General features: G+C 35.2%; 2 protein-coding genes across 5 annotated transcripts in view; one reads left to right on the top strand and one right to left on the bottom strand.

Annotated features, from left to right (window-relative positions):
• ARL13B (ADP ribosylation factor like GTPase 13B) overlaps window positions 1–24,828 on the bottom strand; it is a 71,077-nt gene that overhangs the window by 21,766 nt on the left and 24,483 nt on the right. The window lies entirely within an intron of this gene.
• STX19 (syntaxin 19) lies at window positions 1,700–15,750 on the top strand. The gene is made up of 2 exons (XM_025376647.1): window positions 1,700–1,944; window positions 14,837–15,750. The coding sequence occupies exons 1-2, from the start codon at window positions 1,865–1,867 to the stop codon at window positions 15,732–15,734; spliced, it is 978 nt and encodes a 325-aa protein (XP_025232432.1). The 5' UTR covers window positions 1,700–1,864; the 3' UTR covers window positions 15,735–15,750.

Genomic DNA, 24,828 nt, shown 5'->3' with positions numbered 1-24,828 from the left:
TTGAACCCAGAAGGCAGAGGTTGCAGTGAGACGAGATTGTGCCACTGCACTCCAGCCTGGGTGACAGAGTGAGACCCTGTCTCAAAAAATAAAAATAAAAATAAATTTATATGGTTCTAAATTCAGAATTATAAAAACAAGGTACAATCAGAAGAACTATTTGCCATCTCTTTGCCTTTTCCTTCCCTTCTCCTATAGGTAACCATTTTCATTCGTGTTTAGTTCATCCTCCCATTATTTCTTTTTGAAAATATAAACAAGCATATGGAGAAAATGGTATTTTAAGGACCATAATTTGGGCACTATGGATATTCAATGCTATTGACTGTTTATGTATTTGTGTACATATACAATATTTATATCTACCCTTCCTTTCTTCCTAAAAGTTAGCGTATTATATATATATTCTTACGCAGCATGCTTTTTTTTAACAGAAAAGTAACTTTTGAAAGTACCCTGAAGCAGTATAACAAAATCTTCATTATTTTTTATAATTGTAAAATGCTTCCCTTTGAATGTTTCATCATTTACTCAGCCAGTTCTATGCTGAAGGACTTTTGTGTTTCCAGTGTATTGTTTTTACAAAGAGTGCTATAAAAAGTAGGTGGGCAAAGGAGTTATTTCTTATTTTGAGTACAGATTCCAGGAAGTAGAACTATTAAAACAAAAAATAAATATAAACGTGATTGCCCGGGCATGGTGGCTCCATCTATAATCTCAGAACTTTGTTAGGCTGAGGCAGGTGGATCACCTGAGGTCAGGAGTTCGAGACCAGCCTGGCAAACATGGTGAAACCCCATTTCTACAAAAAAATTAGCTGGGCGTGGTGGCAGGCGCCTGTAATCCCAGCTACTCAGGGGCCTCAGGCAGCAGAATTGCTTGAACCCAGGAGGCAGAGGTTGCAGTGAGCCAAGATCATACCACTGCACTCCAGCCTGGGCTACAAGAACGAGACTCCTTCTCAAAAAACAAACAAACAAACAAACAAACAAAATATATATATATATGATTTTGATAGATACAGCAATGTCCTTCTTGCCCTCAAACAGTAACAAGTCAGGTAGAAAAAATGGGTCTGAAATTTGGTAGTACAAGAGAGATTTTCATTTCTAATTCTTCCTATAAACATTTCCCTCTGGTATAAATTAATTTTGAGTTGTTATATTGACAAAATAAATGATTTAACATATATTGCTAGATAACTTTAGTTCTATATAAAATTTATTTTAAAATAAAAACAGCAGGCATAATAAAAAGTAAAAAAAAAAAAAATTAAAAGTAAAGTGGGATGAATGGTTTACAGACATGAGCTCTTTCCTGGATGTTCCCCTTCTGAAATTCTACGATTTTATGAGCTAAGCTCTTATGGGACTTCCTAAAATAGGACAGATTTCAACCATTTTAAAGTAAATGGAACAAAAAAAGCCTTTACACCAAGCTTTTCATTCCTATTTCAATTCTATATTTTTAGCAAGTTTTGATATCTATAGAAAAGAAAGTAACCTTTGTTTAAATACAAATCCTTTTTCTTAGAATAATATATTACATATATAACGTACGACTAAATTTGCAGATCCAATGCCAAATACTCTACGTAGGCAGTTTAACGAGGACTTCCTGTTACCAACTAGCTCCAATGAAAATGATCTTCCTTTAATCTAAAGAACAGGCATCTAACAGGCAGAACCGGATTCTCCAGGTGTGAAGTAAGCAATCTATTTTCACTTGCTATTAACAGCAAAAGTACAACTTTATCTCTTATTTGACTTCATTATTTGGCTTTCAATTAACAACATGAAAACTATACAGAAATTAGCCTGTGCCCTATAAGATAGAGATTTAGATAATTTGCTCAAAACATTACATGAGATGTTCAGATTTTCTCTCAAAGGCAGGACTCCAACACGGCAGGTGGAAAACCAACAAAAGGAAGAAGACAGAAAGGTAAATAAACGACTCTTTTTTGTACTTTTTAATATGAGGTATCCATAGACTGAAATCTGGTTATACTGGTACATTTAAAAAAAGCTCAACAAATAATAAGGGTTACTTGTTTTACTCAGATTTGGACAGGGGTACCGGTAGCTGATTTGTTCACATATATTACTGACATGCTGACTGGGATCTGGGTATAAAGCTCTTGAAAATAGACTACTATAATAAAAATCAACTTCAGAGGAAAGAAAAATTTTTTAAGTCTTTTAAAAAGTAAGCTCTCATTTTAGAAATACTAGAAAGTCAGATGTAAAAACAAATACAAAATTATTTCTTTTATAGACACTATCAATGTGCTTACTTCAGAGAACATTTTTATATTTAACTCTGAAAAGCAGCTTATACCCAAATTTGACACATACATATAATCTTAAAAATCTGAGATAATTTGCTATAATGGTCTTAATTGCTTCATTGTTGTTTACTAGACTCTTCTAAAATTTAAAAAATTAGAAAATAATCTTGTGAAAGGGCTACCATAAAATATCGAAGTACTTACTAACCTTTTATAATATTTCAACTAGTACATTAAAAATACTTAAGTTACACCATTTAACATAAGGGTTACCATTTAATTGATAGCTTGAAAAATTTAAATCAGCATCATTTAAATACAACGTATGTAGATAGGTTAGATACTTTCAAAGTTATAATTGTTACTATGTTAGAATTTAATAAATATTCCATTTCAAATCAAAATAATAATGACTTTTATATGTATTTTAAAGGTGGACTTGAGAATTGGCCATATAATACCTAGAACACATTATCTTCATAGCTATGCAGTTTTAAATGTAATATAAAAATCATTTTATGTATGTACAGGTTACTTAAATCAGACAAAATTTCAAAAATTATACAAGTCTTATATTTAAACAAAATGATCTTAATATGTTGTTAAACAGGTTAATTCAATAACTTATTTATATTAAATAAAAAGTAGGAAAAAAGCATTGAAAGCTTACACTGCAAAAAAAAAGAGTCAGATAATTCAAAATTAGACAATATATGCAATTTGTATTTTTTTTTAGTTTTTAGAAACTACTATTTGGCCCTCACTTTAGCAGTCAAAGAGGTTAACATTACAGTAAGATCCTCTGCTTTCACTTGCGCTAGAAAAATGTTGCAAGTTGACTTCATATACAAAAGCAACAGAATATTCTGTTTTCTCTTGGGTAAAAACTGCTCACATTTCTTGAAATGTTTTCTTGAAATGTTTTATTTAATCATTACAGTAACTATCAAAAGAAATGGCCTACTTTTAAAAAAATCTATAAATACACTAAGTATCTATCCCAGGGCATATTTCTTAAAGTACTAGGTAATTTTTACTCATGTTTCTGTTTCTAGGGATTTTCAGTGTCTGTAATAGGGCAGAGAACCTTTTATTTGAGTTGAGTTGCACCAGTTTACTTTTCTATTTCCCAGAACAAGTTGTCAAAGCTGATTATCACACATAGGAGTTATTGTTCTTTCTTTTTTAAATATCATGTTTAAGTTCACAGATACAGTTCTTGCTAGTAAAATCCAAAACTATAAAGCAATGCTGTAAGTTAAACATAATAAAAGATGATTCATATTTGTATATAATTCTTCCAATGTAATAAATTTAAGGTACAGAACAGACTGCATAAAATAGTAATTTCATTTCACCTAGTCTAAGCAATTAAATGATTTCACAGCTAGGAGTTTCATATTTTATGCTTATATGATTCCTGTCCTTGCATGTTTTCAATTCTAATATGCATGTTTGTCTTACTTTGCCTAGTATTCTAATTAATGAAGATATAAGATCAATAAATTGGATAGTTATACATATAGTTATGAGTATGCAACTACTAGAAAATGCAATTTATATATAGCATATAAACAGATCTCAGTACCTATCTTAAGTCAATTTCTACACAGATGAACAAGGATTTAGGGAAACATTCTCAATTATGTTAATTCTGTAAAGGTAAGCAACTATGACTTCAGTCAAAATGCACAGATACAGAAGTTACTCCCTCTTTCTGTAAACATACAGAATTTGATGTAATCATAAGTTTACAAAAGACCAATTTTAAAACAACATCACTAAATTTTAGAGTAAAAAGGAGAAGTTTTCAGGTGCCAGAAATGATGAGGAAACATACTTAAAGCCAAAATGAAGAGTAGTAATTAAACCTAACTCCACTGGGCAAATACTTTACCTTAAAGCTGAGGTTTAGAGTTTGCTGCATTACAGGGAACTAAAACTGAGCTTCCTAGATGAAGCAGTTAACTAGGAATAATACACCATAATCTGTATACAAAGACAGGAATAACTCTGTTGACTCACCCAGGATTATAGCAGGAAGTGAGATCCACTTAGGCTACAAAAATCACTAGAGGAAAATAAGGCCTACATTCTCCTACCTGTGCTATAATGCGCAAACTCCATGGGGCGTTGGTAGTCACAATCAAAAAGATAGCCTCAATGGATCCATAATTTATCAGGACACTTAGAGCATTCTTGTATAACTCCTCAATGAAGCTAGGCTACTGACGAACTTCACTAAATACACTTGCCCACCTTTGTAACAGAGTGGCCACCAGTCAGTGACCACAGCAAACACAGGAAATTACTCCTAAGAAACTAGAAATAACCTAATTATGTAAAGGATCTTTCACATAAATATTCTCTAAATGTTCAAAAGAAATACAGGCATAGGATTCATTAACCAAGACAAACACAGTATAACCTTTATAGCTCACTTTAAACATCATTTACATAATATGCATGCCATGATGTATAACACTGAAAGGAAACCCGATTCTATTTCCATGTTTTGCCTTGAATATCAATAATGTACACAGATCTAAAAAAAAAGCAGGATATTTTCTTGTTTTTTGCTTGTAAATTATATTAAGATTAATAAATACAAAGGACATATTAATATATTTTAAAGGGCTCCTTAAAATACCTTTTATTCAAATATAAAAGTGTGGTGCTTGTTCAGGGAATATTACATGAATAAAAATCCAGGAAAAAACAACCTTTATACAGGTCAGACTCCAATATCCTGCTTTCCAAAATCAGTGGCAGTAAAATGCACCTTCTCAAAGGCACTTCACAGGAAAATTTACCTTCCCAAAGGCCTGTGTACACTGTGCTCCAATATCAATTTGAAATATCGTCTATTTCTTAAAATATTTTAAAACTATGATGCTTTAGAAAAAAGTTTTTGATTACTTTATTTCTAATTTTTTAAAAAAGAGGCTGGGTATACTGGCTCACGCCTATAATCCCAGCACTTTAGGAGGTTGAGGCGGGAAGACTGCTTGAGCCCAAGAGTTCGAGATCAGCCTGGGCAACATAGCGAGACCTCATCTTTACAAAAAATTTAAAAAAATCAGCCAAGCACAGTGGCATGCAACTTTAGTCCCAGCTACTCGGGAGGCTGAGGGGGAAGGATCGCTTGAGTCTGGGAGGTAGAGGCTGCAGTGAGCCGCAATTGAGCCACTGTACTCTAGCCTGGGTGATAGAGTGAGATGGTATCTCAAAAATAAAACAAAGCAACACACCCAGAAAAGGAGAAAGATCTTTCCAGTCATAAAACCATTAGAGGGAGTTGTTTCAGGATTTGTTCCAAACCATGCAATCAAGGAGAAAGTTCAAGATGTTGTAGTTCTTGAGGAATGTGAAAATTAAAGATTGTTAAAAGCTACTGAGCCATTGTATAAATATAGGACTTAATTTTCATGAATACAAAATCAAAATATTTTGTTTGATGCCACTTTCTCTTTCTCTCTCCTCTGAGCTTCTAACACTGTTACTCTTTCTTTCTTAGGGGTGCAAGTCAGTTTAAAAAAAAATAATGCAGCAACTAGCACTTCAGCTATATATGCTGTAGCTTTAAGAATTCATAGTCAAGGTAGAAGGATCCCTTGAGGCTAAGAGTTCAAGACCAGCCTGGACAACAAAGTGAGATCCTTTCTCTATTAATTTATTAATTAATTTTTAAAAAATAATTCATGGTGACAAGCTAGTATAAGAGATCTGGTTAGATGACTATGACTTGAATCAGAAGAAAATATAAGAATCCCAATCTCCATATAGTACCAAAGATAAAATTCACCATTTCTTAGAGAGACTTTCTGTAAACATAAGTCTGTGAGATCCAAATTATTTTTCTTCTTTTATAGTGTAAAGTGATCAATTTGGTCTGATTATATTAAAGAGCCTAATAAAGCTTCAAACAACAACATTACTTGAGATACTATATGCTATATTATCTCCTGCTGAATTTTTTCTTTTAAATAGATATAGTATGTATATTAGTAACATAACACAGTATTTGATATAGATAAACATTATTTGTGTGTATTTCACTAGGATAACCAATTTCTACTAAATACACAATAGGGAAGAAAACAGATTCGCAATCAAGTAGACATGCCTAAACGAAGCCTCTGCCACCTTTCAGTTGTGTGGCCTTAAGCAAGTCACTTTAAAACTCCCCTTATTTGGACACTGCTTTTCTTGGACTGGACTGCTTCTTTAATTTTCTTAATGTCTGAAAGGCCACGAAAATAATACAAAGAAAATCGAGAAAATAAAGTTATTAAAGAAATTATTTTTAAAAAAGCAAGTCCCTAAATACATGAGTTTGTAGGTTGAAAAGACCAACTAAATGTTTACCAAATAAATGCATCAAGCCCTACCCCAGATCACATTATTATGAAATTTCAGAACACCAGGAATATGAAAAGAAAAGGTCAAGAATTTCATGAAAGGAAATATAAAACCCAGTCTACAAAATATCAGAAAACAGAGGGCAGAATATTCAGGGGTAACAAAACTAGAAGACGTAGTAACAAAACTTTCAAAATTTTGAGGGAATATAATTTCAAACTAAAAATTTTATCCACAGAAAATACAGTATTCAAGTATAGGACAGAATAAAAATATTTTCAGTAATGCAAACTATCATTGCATTTATATTTTGAAAAGAAGCTATAGTACACTCCCAAATCAAGGAGATAAACCAAGAAAGGTGAGGAACTGGAAATCAAAAAGAGAGAACAGACAAGAGGAAAAGAAAATTCTAACACAATCAGATTACATTAGAAGTTCCAGGAAAGGAGCCTCAAAAGATGAATAAAATGAAATAAAACAAAACTATACACAGTCTATATTTAAATATGTCAAGAGGATATTTTCAATTCACTTCAGCTTTAGAATGAATTAGTGATGCATACGTACAAAATTAAGCAGGTGAAAAACTTTGGTAATTAATATTTTTTTAAAAAATTTAAATGTTATATGTTTCTTGATCTATGTGATAGTTACATGGATGTATTTACTTTGTGAAAAATCATCATAATATAACTTTATGTTTTGGGGACTTTCTGTATATGTATAAATACGTCAACAAGAAGTTTTCTTAAATGTATTCATCTATCTCTATCCATTGAAAAAACTTAGAAATAATTTAAAAAATTATTTGAGAAAGGAAACATAGCCACAGTACCTTAGGTGACTCACATATAAATAGTATTTGGGTAGTCATAATAATGTAAACACAAAATATTGATTAACCAAAATTTGTGATATAACTGTATTAAAAGGGTAAAGCTGAGGGAAGAATGGGGGTATGAGAGAAGATTAAATCTACATCTTCCATAGAAGAAATTCAATATAATAACTAAAACCAAAAAAGCAGCCAGGTATGGTGGCTCATGCCTGTAATCCCAGCACTTTGGGAGGCTGAGGCGGGTGGATCACTTGAGGTCAGGAGTTCAAGACCAGCTGGCCAACATGGTGAAACCCCGTCTTTATTAAAAATACAAAAAATAGCTGGGCATGGTGGCAGGAGCCTGTAATTTCAGATACTCAGGAGGCTGAGGCAGGAGAATCACTTGAACCTGGGAGGAGGAAGTTGCAGTGAACTGAGATCACATCATTGCACTCCAGCCTGGGCAACAAGAGCAAAACTCTGTCTCAAAAAAAATAAAATAAAATAAAATAAAACTGAAGAAGCAAAAATACCTACACATGCAAATTACCTAGAAATAGGAGTTTAGACGCAACATGTAGCTAAGGAGCTGAAAATGACTGCCTTTATGACTGCCTTTAAGGAATGGAGGATTGGAAAGGGGATGTGGTAGGGAAGGCAAGGGTCAGATATATATCTTTAGAAGCCTTGACATGACTTGATTTGTTAACCTGTGTACATGCATTATTAATTTGAGGGAAAAATAACATTTTTAAAAAGCTTATTTAAAAAGTTTATGGCTACATTAAATGTGACATGATATCTTCAACAATTTGGGGAATAATTTATTTTCAGCATCAATATGGTAATACTAGAAAGAGCTTATAGATAAGGAAGTCATAAATACCACTAAACAACATAAATTTACACAAGATAAATCACTAAGCCAACTTACTTTAACGTCAAATTTTCTCTACACTGAAAAGAAGACTAGTTCTTATCAGACGTATGTAATAAAACATGGATGATAATTCTGCTTTCACAAAGTTGCCACATGGTAAAAAGTTTCCACAATTAATTCCCAATAGTTTTATGTGTCTTTAAGTATCCGTATCAGGATAATTATCAAATATTTTACACAATATTTGGCCAGGAATGGTGGTTCATGCCTGTAATCCCAGCACTTTGGGAGGCTGAGGCGGGCAGATCACTTGAGGTCAGGAGTTCAAGACCAGTCTGGCCAACATGGTGAAACCTTGTCTCTACTAAAAATACAAAAATTAGCTGGGCATGGTGATGGGCACCTGTAATCTCAGGCACTCGGGAGGCTGACGCAGGAGAATCGCTTTGAACCCAGGAGGTGGAGATTGCAGTGAGCTGAGATCATGACACTGCACTCCAGCCTAAGTGACAGAGCGAGACCATCTCAAAATATACATATATTATATAATATTAAACACGGAAGAAAAAAACAACTTTTTAACACCTAAAATTGGCAATTCTTTCTATATTACCTTCTAATATTCCTCCTGACTAATCTTCCTTTCATAATTTTTCCAGGTCTAGTATCATTCATAGCTTATTTTTTTCCTTGGATCTTACAAAAACACTAGCTTTGGTTAGCTCTACTCTGAAGGTAGAGAAACTGTTCCTTGCCAGTAAAGTAAAATATAGACAATAAAAATATGCAGAGGAAGAGGGGTATGGAATCTCTTTCCAGCTTAGTCCCCTATTATAAATTGTACTGACTGAACTTTTTTACCTTTACTGTAGCAAATCAGTGGCAAAAACAAAACACTACCAGCTATTTGAATTAAATATTTAAAATAGGTAAAATAAATAGTAAAATGCTCTAAGTGCATTTCAGCAACAAAAACTTGCTCTTAAATATTTCCCACCAATACTTAAAATGCTCAGCAATATAGTTATGTGGCAATAAAGTAATGTACCAAATGTTTCTGAATAAACTTTTAATATCTATAAAACAACTTTTCCTGACAAAAACAGATTTCAAGGTCTTATCCCTTGTGAGGCTCTTTTCCCAACCACTTAACTGACCTAATTGCCTCTTTTCAGAACTCACCCTAGACGATCTCTCTAACACCACTGAAAAAGCTTCACAGCATAGTAAAGCTATGCTATACTATGGTGAAGTTACTATGCTCTAGTATGCTATAGTATAGTAACACATACTCTGCTATAGTAAAGAGTTGAGTCCTTCAAACTATATGGCCGGAATCTGAATCTCAACTCTACCACTAGCTGACAACATGGTTCAATTACTAAAGCTGACATCTTAATTTCATTATCTATAGAATAGAGATCATGACAATACTTGTTCTTATAAGAACATACAACACACTTAGAACAGTGCCTGGCACATATTAAGAGCTCAAGTAAATCTAAGATATCAAGATCTCAACATGAGAACTCAAGTAAATATAAGACTCATCAGGTGTCTACTTTCTCCTCCAAATATTAACTCTATGAGGTACCAGAATGAATAAAAACCCTTGACTTCATGGAGTTAATATTGGGAGGAGAAAGTAGACAATTAAGTTAATATAAATAAGTAAAATATATGGTATGTTAATAGTGAAAAATGCTAAGAAAAACAAAGCTGGGAAGGGCCAGAGAGTTGAGAGAAGGTAGAGTCCAAGATAGGGTGACCAAGAACATCCTAACTCAGAGAGTGACATTTCAGTAAGGACTGGGTTGGAGAAATATGTCACATACTACATGGGAAAGAACACTTCAAATAGAAGAGAAGGCAAGTGCCAAGGCCCTAAAGCCAGATGGTGCCAGATTTGTGTGAGAACCTCAAGGACAGTGAGACTGAAGCAGAGCAAGGGAGAGTTGTAGGAGATGAGGTCAGAGGGGTGACAGGAGGGTGAAGTCATTGTGGAGCTTTGTAGGCTGTAGTTTTTCCTCTAAGAGATAATGCCAAAGGAGGATTTTAGGCACAGAAATGACATGGTCTGACCTACATTTTAACTCTGAATTCTGTGTTAAGACCAAAGGTTTGTGGTGGGGGCAGTTTGGGGGTAGTTGGTACAAAAAGGAAACAAGGAGAACACTTAGGAGACTACTGTAACGATCAAGATGAAAAGTAACAGGGACTTGGCTGGGCGCAGTGGCTCATATATAATCCCAGCACTTTGGGAGTCTGAGAGGGGTGGATCATGAGGTCAGAAGTTCAAGACCAGCCTTAGCAATATGGTGAAACCCTATCTCTACTAAAAATACAAAAATTAGCCAGACGTGGTGGCACGTGCCTGTAGTCCCAGCTACTTGGGAGGCTGAGGCAGAAGGATTGAACCTGGGAGATGGAGGTTGCAGTGAGCCAAGATTGTGCCACTGCACTCCAGCCTAGGAAACAAAGCAAGACTCTGTCTCAAAAATAAAAAATAAAAATAACAGGGACTTGAACCAGGGAGATGGTAAGAGATGGCTAGATCCAAATACATTTTGAAAGAGATGTTGACAAGACTTGCTATGTTTGCATATGAACTGTAGGGAAAAAAAAAAAAAGTCAAGAATGACTTGCGGCCAGGCGTGGTGGCTCATGCGTATAATCCCAGCACTTTGGGAGGCCGAAGAGGGTGGATCACCTAAGATCAGGAGTTTGTGACCAACCCGGCCAACATGGTGAAACCCCGTCACTAATAAAAATACAAAAATTAGCCGGGCGTAGTGGCACATGCCTGTAGTCTCAGCCACTTGGGAGGCTGAGGCAGGAGAATCACTTGAACCTGGAAGGCGGAGGTTGCAGTGAGCCGAGACTGTGCCACTGCGCTCCAGCCTGGGGGACAGAGCCAGACTCGGTCTCAAAAAACTAACAAACAAAAAAAGACTTCCGAGTCTCTGGTCTGAGCAACTGAAAAAACAGAGTGGCCAGAAGAGAGATGGGGCAATTTATGGGTTCAGAGGAAGATTATGAGCTCATTTTGGACAGAGGCATTAAATGCAGCTGTCAGGTAGGTAGTTCTTTAAGAGCAACCTAGACTGGAGATACAAATTTGGGTCATCAGCTTATGAACAGTATTTAATGCCGTGAGACTAAAAAATGATGGATAAAAATAAGACTGAGTCTAAATTCTTCCAATATTTACAGGTGGGGGAGATAAGGAGTGGCCAGGAAAAAGAAAATAGTGATAAAGGAAGAGCCAAAAAGGTAAGGGAAAAAACCAGGAGAAATACTTTTCTTCAAAGTGTTTCAAGAAAAGATTGTGTTCAGTGCTGATGGGTTAAACTCATCAAGTCCTATCGCTTCTACTTCCAAAAACATATCCTAATGGTTCCCATTTACTCCATCTCTATCATTCAAGTCTCTTCTGTGAACTACTCCCACCCACTCCCCAGGAAACTATTCTCTATATAGAAAGCAACAACATCTTTTAAAAATATAAATCAGGGCCAGGCATGGTGGCTCATGCCTGTGATCTTAGCACTCTGGGAGGACAAGGTAGACAGATGGCTTGAGCCCAGGAGTTCAAGACCAGCCTGGACAACATAGGGACACCTTGTTTCAGTTTTAAAAAATTTTAAATTACATATCAAGAAGAAAAAAATATATACAAATCACGTCAATATCCTATTTATCTTTTAACTGTCTTCTACTGCACCTAGAATAAAATCTAAACTCCTTCCTTTGGCCCACAAGCCCTTTATGATGTGGTCCATGCCTACCTTTCTACTTCATTCTTCCCATGTTATTATTCTCATTCCTTTCTATCTACATTCACTTTGTTCTTATGCAGTAACTCTGTTCCTAAAACATATCGGTCTCATTCACTGCCTTGGCACCCCAACTCCTATACCTAGAATATACTCCCTTGGCTCTTCATCTGCCTGGCTTCTCAACATTTAGTCTCACATCTCAAATATCTGCTTAGAGAGTCCCTGCCTGATTATTGTATCAAAACCTAAAATTATCCCATTTATCTTTTAAATTGTATATTGTCCTTCTCACCCTAAATTATAAATTCCTCAAGGACAGGAGGAATTTATATACTTTATATACTTATATAACTGTAAATTAAATATATATTACAGCATTTAAAACTTTACATATAGTAGACTTCCATGATTATTTCACAAAATACCAGTCCTTTAAAACCAAAGGAATATTACCAGGACATTGGTTTAACCTTTTACCCAAAACAGGCATCATTTCTGTAACATGCCTGATGGGAGTCATCATTCAAGAACATCTTGAAAATCTCCAGTGATGGCAAACTCAGCACCTCATGAAGCAGCTCATTTCATCTTGGGAAAGCAGTATTTGTTTGAAAAGTCTTCTTTACAAATTGAATCAAACCTCTTTCCATGTAATTTCCACCCACTGCCCTTTGGAGTTATGCCAAGTAAGTCTAATCCCACTTGCATATACAGATCTTTGTGTTTTAGAAGATAGTCGTATACACACCCTGTATCTTCTCTTTTACGGGACAAATATTACCATTTGTTTCAATGAGTCTCCATTTGGCATGGTTTTCAAATCTCATCCTTTCCATGCTAGTTTGGTAATTCCTAATTTATGAATTCCCATCTCAAAATATGCTCAGAAGTTCATAGAGTTCCCCTTACCCTTGCAATTTGCTCTGAATAGCATAGAGTTGGCAGAGTTTAGTTTATCCATACATCAGACTATTATTTATAAAAGCATAATGACTATTCTGATAGTTCTGATAGAAAGCTTAATTAGCCTGGGTAGGTGGCTCACACCTGTAATCCCAGCACTTTGGGAGGCCAAGGTGGGTGGATCACGAGGTCAGGAGTTAGAGACCCACCTGGCCAATATGGTGAAACACCGTCTCTACTAAAAATACAAAAATTAGCTGGGCGTGGTGGCAGGTGCCTGCAATCCCAGCTACTCAGGAGGCTGAGGCAGGAGAATCACTTAAACCCGAGAGGCAGAAGTTGCAGTAAGTGAGCAGAGGTCGCACCATTGCATGCTAGCAAGACTCACAGAGCAAGACTCCATCTCCAAAAAAAAAAAACCTTACTTAATTAAAATCTCCAATACTTTCATAGACACTATTGTGAACCCAAGAGTCTTCTACTCTGTAGATATGAAAATATTTTTCTTATAGCTAGATGAAATATTTTAAATCTATTCCTGTTAAATATATTTGTTATTTTTAGTATAAAGTTCCACACTATTTTAATCTTTGAATCCCTACCCTGTACTTCAACATACTAAAGATTCCTCCAAATTTTATACTATCTACACATTTGTTAAGTATGCCTCCTATGACAACATCCAGATTAATAAAAATATTTCCATAAACATATCAAACACTGAGTCCTACAGCATAACAGCATCACATTCAGAGATTTTTTTTTTTCTGGTTGATATTAATATTATATGTGGTCCAATGAGCTATTTGTACTCCCTAACAGCCTCTTCTTATCTTCAAAAATGTCAAGAAAGACATTTCTAAAATCAAGATGCTCTGTGATAATAGTATTTTACTGCTTCTTAATCCCTTCATTTTATATATATGTATGTCATTTCATGTATATCTATATCATTAAATATAAGTTAGGTACATCAATTTGATTCTTACGGATAACTACCAACACAGCATGTGATAAGTGTCAATATTATTATTACTCCCAAAATAAGATTTTATATAAATATATTCTCATGTTTATAAAGTATCACCTAATACAAATCGATATAAATTTTGTTCTAAGACAGTCTGGATATCTTTGCAAAAGAATGCTAAGAATGAGAAATCAGCATGATCAAACCAATGTTTTCATATATATGCAACAGTTAGAAAAAACACTATGCCAAGTAATATGTTAATTCAGAGGCTTCGGAAAATTTAAAATAAATTCAATATTATCCATGTAGCTTAACGTTCTCATATAAAATCTGTACTGTCATTACAATGGTTTTAACTGAATGACGCATATTTAGCAAACCGAGTATTTTTTAATATTACATTGGCCAAATTAACTGGAAACACTATCTTTAGTAACAAAGGCACTTTCAGCATCTGAAGATTAATCCTATAAGTTGAAGGTATAGTCAAAAGCATTCTTTATTTAAAAAAAAACTATCATGTGACAGATATTATGACCCTGAAGAACTTACTTTTGGCCAACTGTCTCTGCATCACTGCTTTCTCGGCTATTGCACACAACTAAATGGCACTCACATGCAAAGTAACTTACAAATTATTTTATATTACTTTCCCTATTTAAATGGCTTTTATGAGGAAACTCATGGATGTTTTCTAATTTTTTAACCTCATTTGAGAAAACTAGGAGAATTTTTGCTGGGATATAGACAGTTATGTGAAGTCAACTGCTACTGGGGAAAAATATCAAATTTCTACTTGTTCAATACAAAAATTTTTGCTTCTTAGGAGGAAAGGGAAGATGAAAGACCGACTACAAGAACTAAAGCAGAGAACAAAGGAAATTGAACTCTCTAGAGACAGTCATGTACCAACTACAGAAACAGAGGAGCAAGGGGTGTTTCTGCAGCAAGCTGTTATTTATGAAAGAGAGCCTGTAGCTGAGAGACACCTACATGAAATCCAAAAACTACAGGAAAGTATTAACAATTTGGCAGACAATGTTCAAAAATTTGGGCAGCAGCAGAAAAGTCTGGTGGCTTCAATGAGAAGGTTTAGTCTACTTAAGAGAGAGTCTACCATTACAAAGGAGGTAAAAATCCAGGCAGAATACATCAACAGAAGTTTGAATGATTTAGTTAAAGAAGTTAAAAAGTCAGAGGTTGAAAATGGTCCATCATCAGTGGTCACAAGGATACTTAAATCTCAGCATGCTTCAATGTTCCGCCATTTTCAGCAAATCATGTTTACATACAATGATACAATAGCAGCAAAGCAAGAAAAGTGCAAGACATTTATTTTGCGTCAGCTTGATGTTGCTGGAAAAGAGATGTCTGAAGAAGAAGTAAATGATATGCTTCATCAAGGAAAATGGGAAGTTTTTAATGAAAGCTTACTTACAGAAATCAATATCACTAAAGCACAACTTTCAGAGATTGAACAGAGACACAAGGAACTTGTTAATTTAGAGAACCAAATAAAGGATTTAAGGGATCTTTTCATTCAGATATCTCTTTTAGTAGAAGAGCAAGGAGAGAGCATCAACAATATTGAAATGACAGTGAATAGTACAAAAGAGTATGTTAATAATACTAAAGAGAAATTTGGACTAGCTGTAAAATACAAAAAAAGAAATCCTTGCAGAGTACTGTGTTGTTGGTGCTGTCCATGCTGTAGCTCAAAATAAAGAAGCTATTTTAAAACTTTTTCCAGCTTTAGGGTAAAAGATAGCTCATATTTCAGTGTCTTGTATTGTTTTTCTTCATCTTGTGGATCCATTCACATACTTTCAGCACTGTCAAGTTGTAATTTTCCCCTTTAACCCTAATCCACTAAAATTACAGAAACTTCTGTAGCCAGTTACATAAAACACGCTTTTATTTAATTAAAGTAAAAAAAAAAATATGGTTACCATCAACTCACAAATTAACTATTGAAAATGAGATGAATAATCTTAGTCTTCTGGTCAGGTATTAGCTCTATATTATACATTTTTCTCATCTGTTAAGTAGTAATGACTACCTAGGCAATCCAACTGGCTGATTTGAGAATATTTTAATAGTTAAGAATCATGCTACAATAAAGCTAAACCAAACTAGAACCTTTATCAAATCTTTTCTCTTTTTTTTAAGACAGAGTTTCACTCTGTCATCCAGGCTGGAGTGCAGTGGCATGATCCTGGCTCACTGCAATCCCCACCTCCTGGGTTCAAGCGATTCTCGTGCCTTAGCCTCCCAAGTAGCTGGGATTACCGGTGTGCACCACCACACTCAGCTAATTTTTGTATTTTTTAGTAGGGGGCAGGGTATTGCCATGTTGGCGAGGCTGGTCTCAAATTCCTGACCTTCAGTGATCCGCCCCGCTGGGCCTCCCAAAGTGTTGGAATTACAGGCGTGAGACACCACGCCCGGCCCTTTATCAAATCTTTTATCCTCAGAAGGTAACTTAACTCAATGTCAACAGATCAGAGAAAACTCAACTATGTACTTAAAGAATCTAATTAGTAAGTGGGAGCTGAATCTAGCTAAAGGAATAAGAAGACGAGTTAAGGTATTGCTTTCTTGAACTTGGGTCCATACAGGGCAATGTATTACAGATTGGCAGATAAAGTCAAATTAAAGGCAACCATATTCTTGAATATTTTGCCATGACTTTAGGAGAATGCTATACTATACTATGAGTTAGGGATACAGTCTAAATTCACACGACACAGGGATAGAGTTTTGCAACTCACATTCTAGTGGTGAAAGCAGAGTAACAAATACAAACATTAGATAATGTTAAGTTCTGGGCAGAGACTTAAAAGGGCAATGAGATGACACAGAGACTATCATGGGGTGCTTCTTTAGATTGGGTAATCAGTGAAGACCTTTCTGAAAGGTGAAATTTAAGTGAAGATCTGAATGAGTACCAGGGAGGGTATAATTCCAGGCATAGGAAACAATTAGTACAAAGACTCTGAGGTGGGTCTGACTAACTCTATGCAAAGAAAAATAACAATCCAGCTAGGGCATAATCAGAAAAGAGCAGTGAGATACAAGATGAGGTTAAGAAAGGTAAGGGCTAGATTTAAGGTTTTGTAAGCCATGGAAAGAAGTCTGAAGTTCACACAAGTGTAATCAACACAAGGCTCTCAGATTGTTCTAGACCTGATAGTAATATTATATAATTTACAATTGAAAAAGATCATTCTATCTACTGTATGAAGAATGGGTTAGAATGGATTTGGGGGAGGTGAGTAGAAGACAAGCACATAGGTATAGAAACAATTAGAAAGTTAATACAGTAGGAAGAAATGATGGAGGCTTGGACTAGGATGGTAGAGGAGATGGTGATGATGGCAGCAGCAACAGTAATACTAAAGAGGAATAAAGTATTCGTAATGTCCTAGTCACTGTTCCAATTATTTCAGAGTAGACAAAGTATGAAGTAGACACTATTTTTACAATTTTACCAACATGAACACTGAAGTGCAACAAAATCAACCTGTTCCAGGTCACAGAAACTGCATATAGTGAACAGGATATGAACCCAGGCAGTCTGACTCCAGAACCAGCTCTTAACCATTCTCTTACTATAAACTATATAGTGGTGGTAGAAAAAGTTAGATTAACTTCTGATAGACTTAAAAGGTAGAATTATAGGATACAGATTAGATGACGATGCCATTTACTGAGATGGGAAAAGACAGAGATGAAGGTTTCAGAATTGGCCACGACAAGGAAATCAAAGATGCTATTTTGGTCAAGAGAATCTGAAGTGACTATTCAAAGGTCCAAGTGGAGGTTTTTAGGATATTAGCTATATCAGTAGGAGTGCTTGAGATACGTCAGGACCAGAAGTACAGAGTTGGGTCATTTGAGTAAATAAATGGTATGTAAGGTGGTATGAAAAATATGTGGATGTAAAAAACTGGAAGTGCAGAAACAGGCCTGGAGTATTTCAAAATTTAGACTCAAAGCAGAAGAGGAGTTAATAAAAGAAACTAACTGAAACTGTCAATGAGGTATAAGGAAAACCAATGCAAAAGGAGAGTTTAAAGAAGGAAAAATGTGAAGAAACAATCAATTTTAGGGAAAATAAGAGCAGTAAAATAACAATAGATTTGGCAGCATGAAGACAATTACTGACTCCAAGAAGAACAGTATCAAGGAATTACAGAAATAGAAGCACAAATGGAGTCTGCTGAGGAAAGAATGTGACATGAAGAAATACAGCAGCCACTACAGGCAACTCTTTCCAGAAGTTTGAATAAGGTACTATAAAAAGTAATCAATAGTTAGAGAGATATGTAGAGTGAAAGGATTCCACTATACTTCCAGGTAAGAAACAGGAAAGCACATTCTGCTGACAGGAAAGATCCAGAGAGAGAAACTCCTCACCTAAGAAAGGGAAGGGATACTATTATACAAAAGCAGAAAGAGGTGGAATATGAAGCACCTGAACTTGGGTAGGAAGAGAAACCCTTCTTCCACACTACAGAAGAAACGGCAGGGTTTAGGAATAAAAGCAGACAGTTGAGTAAATGTGGTAGTGGGAAACATGAGAATATTCTTGTGTGATAGTTTCTATTTCCTTAAAGAACTCAGGCAAAAACTGAAAGCACAGTGGGGTTAAGGGAGAACAGACAGAGAGGACAAGGAGGGAAACTGTCATTTTGAGAGAACAACAAACATTCTAAGATAAGAAGATAATCAGGCAGTCATGATAACTTTAATATGAGACCAGCCATCACAGTCATGTATTACTAATCTATCAATGTTTGGCATTTGTGTGCTAACATAGAATGTGTAGGTGACTGGGTCTGACCAAGACGGTGGCTTTTCCAGGTATGTACAATGAAGGAAAATATGTCAAGAGAGGTTGGGGTATTTGAAATGACTGAATTTGTATATGTAAAATATGTATTTCATAAACAATACAAAATAATTTTTAATTTATAAAATATCACAAAATTGAAGAGCTTTCTATTGTGTCAATTATCAAGCATCGCTAGAGAAAAAGATGTTTCATGTATCTCAGCTTCAAATGTTTAAGAAACATTATAAAAAGGGATAAATTTAAAAGATTATAAACTCCACAGCTGACTAGTGATAGATGTCTCTCTGTTGTTCCTTCTAAATATTTTTCTACAGCCTTAGCGATACATGTTTATAATAGTTCCTAAATCGTTTATTATGAAAACTGATAATATTAAGTACTATTTAATATTCATTAGTATAATTACATCCAGATGAATTTGTAAAATAGTTATTTTCTTTCAGCATTTTATATTAGAACATACTGCTTTTAAAGCAAAACTTAAGCACAAAAAAAAATCATCACAGAGCAATGTCTCAGAAACCGTTTTCATTGTTCTGTTTTCAAACCAATTAGTATCACCTTACACAAAACAGATAACACGATAACTTAATTAGTTGTAGCATTTTGTGTATTTTATATACACACTTAATAGGCACTAAAAGTAGTTATTTTTTCTTAAAATAATAACCTTAAAGGGAAAAAAAATTCTTAAAATAGGTGAAGGCAAAATATTGCAATACTAAAAGCATGCAATAATAAAAATAAAAATTACTATAAGCACTAAAGCTCATATTCATAACTACCAAACTGTGCCATTTTCTGTAATTACAAGCTTCATAGAGCTTGAATTTGTAAAATGAAATACTTTGAAACTGGTTCTCCTAATTCATCTACACCTGGACACAGTATATTATCAATAACAATATTCATATCCACCGTTGCATTTACAGAACACTAGTGAAACACTGTAATAGAGGCTTGAAAGGCTTTAAATGCATTATTTGGAATTCACATAACAAGACAGGTATTATAATCCCTATTTACAAGTGCAGACATAAAAGCTTAGAAAGATTAAATAACCTATTTAGGGCCTTTCTGACTCACACTTTCTCCTACACCAGTAGTTGTCAATTTTTGCTATGAATCAGAATGATCTGGAGAGCATGTGTGGGAAAAAAAAACCCCAAAGTACATCTGGTCTCACTGTCAAAAATTTTGAAGGTCTCAGCTGATGCTGATGCAGGTGGTATGGACAATATCTTGCTGCCTAGTAACACTGCCAAAGAGTTTTTTTCTGTGTTATTTTGTTTTTAACTAGATTGAAGTGATGGGGCGGCAGGGATGGGGACCTCTGCAGGCTCCCAGTGCTTAAATTATCTACAAAATCAATCAGCTGAGAAGCTTTACTGTAAATTACAGTTGCTATGAAGGTGAATGTTGTTAAGAGACAAAAGGACACATTCAATAAGGACATCTGAAGATGAGTCAACATATAAGTAAATGACATTAATGAAGATGACAGTGTGGTAAGGCTCCAGTGAAAGGGGAGAAATCTTAAGCCAATAGGCCTTATAAATTCAATAAGTAGGAGTTTCAGAGGGTGAAATTAGTAAATTAGGGGACTCACCACTCTATCTAAGGATCAACTGATTATGTGACATAGGCAGACCATAATTCCATATTTATAGGTCTCCAGCATTCTAAAACAGCACTCGGATTCTCTATTATTTAGACGTCTAACATAATAAAAGTACATTTGATTCAATTTCTGATAACTGTATTAGGATAATCATAACCTATCTAACTTCTCCTGGGTACTTACAATAAAGAATATTACTAAAAGAAACTTGCCAACTAACATTATGCTGTAATACTGCCTAGAAGGAAGGTGAGTCAGATAAGCATATAAAGGTTGGAAACAAACAAAACAAAATCTCATGTTGAAAAAGTAATAATTAAAGCCTGGCTATTGTTTCTCCTAATATGGAAACTCACTGACAGGGTTTTCAATCTTTTTAGTTGCAAACTTCTTTAGGATCTGCTCACAAGAAAAAAGCACATACACTTGGGATTGTGTGTATGATTGCAGAGGATCTTGGGAAACCACTCATGGTGCAAAGACCCTGGGTCAAGAATATCTGTCTGTCTATCTGTCTATCTAATGTATTTGTACTGCTCCTTGAAGAGGAGGGCTACCCATAGGCAGTGTGCCCAGAGTAGCCAAGAAACTTTTTCATTGGAATATTCATAACATCCAGTAAGATCAAATCAGAAATATTATGTTGTCTGCCTCAAGTGAAACTCTATATATGTATCACTTTTTTTTGTTGTAATCATTCAATTTGTGAAGACTGGCCAAAAGTTAAGTTAGTTCATGTAACTCCACAGAATGGCAGGCAGTGTGTAATGAGAAAAGTGGCACCTTCCAGTAGTTCAAGAATGCTAACACAACTAGAATTGTTATTATCCTAAGAGAAAATTTTAGCCTGTGCCTCTCCAGGATTACCCTGGTTAAAAGCATTAGGGGATTCAACTATAAAAAGAAGGGGTAATTTTTTCTCTCTCTGAGGCCAACTTTTAAGACTCCACAGGTACTAGCAAGAGGGGGTGTAGAAAGAGCATGTGCCTTCTTATGACATCAGTGTAACCCTGGACTGCTGAAAGTTTCAACAGATTAAGCTGTTTAAAACACCTCGCAGCTCAGTTTATTCCTCAGGTAATCAACAAATCATGCCTTGTACTATTAATGGAAAACGTCTATACTGGATGTTGAGCTTAAAATTTGGGATTACTGCTGCTTTCTGCACTATTTATAAAGTTGCAAAACCTGTTTACTTTTTCCCTTGGAAAGGCCTTCTTTGTCAAGACTACCTAGTTTGAAGGTTTTTTGTTTGTATTTTTTTAAAAAAAATCTCAAGGGCCAGCCAGATTGATTAAGCTCTAAATAGTTAAGTTGGGGGTGGGGAGCAGGCAAGAGTAGATAGCATAATTCATACCTTACAGTACAGGCTAAAGTTAATTTCTAAATAGTTGATGTGAGAGAAAAAGGATTTTGTAGGTTAATATGATTACAAAGCATAATGTTTGCATGGCATTTATTTTTACTCTCTTTAAAAGGAATGCATACCATTTTTAATTTTTATTGAAATTGTTTCTGGTTCATGCCATTCTACACAGCTGAATACAAAGAATTAGAATATTTTACAGCTACTTTTATTATAGAAGAGGCATTTAAGCCCAAAGAAGTAAAGTTACTTATCACCAAATTCACAGTAGCTCTTAGAATCCAGGTTCCAGACTTTGTCTCCTCCCTAAACTAATGATTTTTCAACTTTTCACCACTTATTTCAGAAGATTTTAATTAACACATTATGCTGATTAATAAATGCTATATAACTGCCAAAAAGAACTTCTGAGCTAATAAAACAAAGAAGCCTAGTGATATTCTGATTCTGACTTTTCAAGAAAAACTTCCAGTCTGTGACATCAAGTAAAATCTGGCTGATACGGTTTACTTCTGTGTCCCCACCCAAATCTCATCTTGAATTGTACTCTCATAATTCTGTGTTGTGGGAGGGACTGGTGGGAGACGATTTCAATCATGGGGGCAGTTTCCCCCATACTGTTGTCATGGTAGTGTATAAGCCACACGAGATCTGATGATTTTATCAGGGATTTCTGCTTCTGCATCTTCCTCATTTTCTCTCGCCACTACCATGTAAGAACTGCCTTTTGCCTCCCGCCATGATTCTGAGGTCTTCTCAGTCATGTGGAACTGTAAGTCCAATTCAACCTCTTTTTTTTCCCAGTCTTGGGTATGACTTTATCGGCAGCAGGAAAACAGACTGAGACACTGGCCAAGGCCTGACTTGCCATCACACATGCTGTCAGGCTTGTGTGTAGGAACAAGTAGAGAAGAACTAAAAATTGTCCTAACCTGCTACTGTAGTCATCCACTCTACTTCCCACAAAAAAACATGTCAATTTGTAATTTTGTGATTATAGAAAAGATTCTTAATCTTTAGATTAATTTCTTTCTATTAAATGAATCTTTTCAGAGGTCTGTTGTTTTCTGCTTGCTTGTTATTGGGGGTAGGAGGACAAAGTTATCCAAGCATTAAAATGACTTCTAAGAGGCACTGTGCGTAAGTTATCTCAACTAGTTTAGGCTCAGATAAGGCGCAGGCAGAAGAAATTAGATGCTGTAAATGTATTTGGCATATGAGTGGTCCAGATGTCTGTGGGCAGTAAGGAGGAAGCTGTGTGCAACAAAGAGAACTGCCACCTGACTCTAATACAGGTATCCCCTCCTGCTACCCTTCCACAGCCCCCATCCCCTAGCACTGAGCTTAGCACTGTTCGCTGAACATCTTTCCTACTTATTATACAGCAGATCTGTCAGTGCCAGACCCATTATACGCTAGACATTATTTCTAGTCGCAGGGGTTATATTAGTTTAAAAAAAAAAAGAATTTCTAATATGCATGGAGCTATGAAAGGAACTTGAAGGACTTTAAGCTAAGAAGTAGTAAAATTATCAAAATTGTATTTTTAAAAGTCTCATATTCTTTACATATCCTTGTATTGTTTCACTGGTCATCACAAGCATGTACCAGTTTTATAATTTGAAAAATAACAAATAAAGAAAAGAACTGCTGGCAATGTAAAGGAGAGCTTGGAGGGTAGGCAAGACTGGCAGTTAGAGACTGGTTAAGGGACTGTTCCTATCAGCAACACAGGTGATTAGAGAAGAGGAATTGAAGACAGGTAACACTAAAGGGAAAAGGAGTAGTAAAGAGATTGAAAAGACAGTAATATCAATATGAGAAATTAATTGCAAGTCAGAGAAAAAAAGGTAAACAGGAGAACTTTCAAATATGGGGCTTAGGCAGACATTCGAGAGGTGTTTATAAACATATTTAAAAAAAAGAGCAGGATACAAAATTTTATTTATTTATTTATTTGTTTGTTTGTTTTGAGACAAAGTCTTGCTCTGTCACCCAGGCTAGAGTGCAGTGGCGTGATCTTGGCTCACTGCAATCTACACCTCCCGGGTTTCAAGCAATTCTCCTGCCTCAGCCTCCTGAGTAGCTGGGACTACAGGTATGCACGCCAGCTAACTTTTTGTATTTTTAGTAGAGACGGAGTTTCACCATGTCAGCCAGGATGGTCTCCATCTCCTGACCTCGTGATCCGCCCACCTTGGCCTCCCAAAGTGCTGGGATTACAGGCATGAGCCACCGTGCCTGGCCCAAAATTGTATTTATTATATGAATACTGTATACATTACATGTCTCATAAATATATATGCATAGGAAATTCATCAACATGCTAACAGTGGCTGGCTCTGGATGGTAAGTCAATCAAGTTTTTAAATATTCTTTTCCACATATGTACAACTATTAAATATCAATAAAAATACATATAAAAAACTTTTCCCTATATCTTTGAAATTTATTAAGAATGTGTACTTTTGTGTACATTTTGTATATTTTTGAACCACATTCCTTCCAAAAAGCAGTTTCCCTTTAGTAATAAAACTCTATGATTGTAAAACTCCCATGAGAAAATCTGGTCAAATGGCAAACCATTCTATATTTCATAAATATATTACACTGTCCATAATTAATTCTTATATCTTTGTAAACTCTCACTAACTATGCGTTTATAATGGTGAAGCAATCACAGTAGTTGTGTATTTTCTTTTCTATTCAGGAAATTCACCAGCTGAGAGAGGTGACAGAATTGAAAGCAAATATCTGGTTGTTATTTGATTACCCAGTAATCACTGTAGTCACTTAACAACTGGATACCCCTACTTTGAGCCGTTTCCACAGATATCTGCATGACTGCCTCCCTCACTTCAAATGTCAGCTTCTCAATAAGGCCTATTAGGATTATCCTAATTATAAGAGCAACATGTCCTTATCATCACTACTACCATAGGCTTTCTGATATTCTTTTACTTGTTTCATTGT

The sequence above is a fragment of the Theropithecus gelada genome, chromosome 2, assembly GCF_003255815.1.
Source record: "Theropithecus gelada isolate Dixy chromosome 2, Tgel_1.0, whole genome shotgun sequence".
NCBI classification, from domain to species: domain Eukaryota; kingdom Metazoa; phylum Chordata; class Mammalia; order Primates; family Cercopithecidae; genus Theropithecus; species Theropithecus gelada.
Note: the sequence above shows the minus strand (reverse complement) of the source record. Positions and strands in the feature narration are given on the sequence as shown.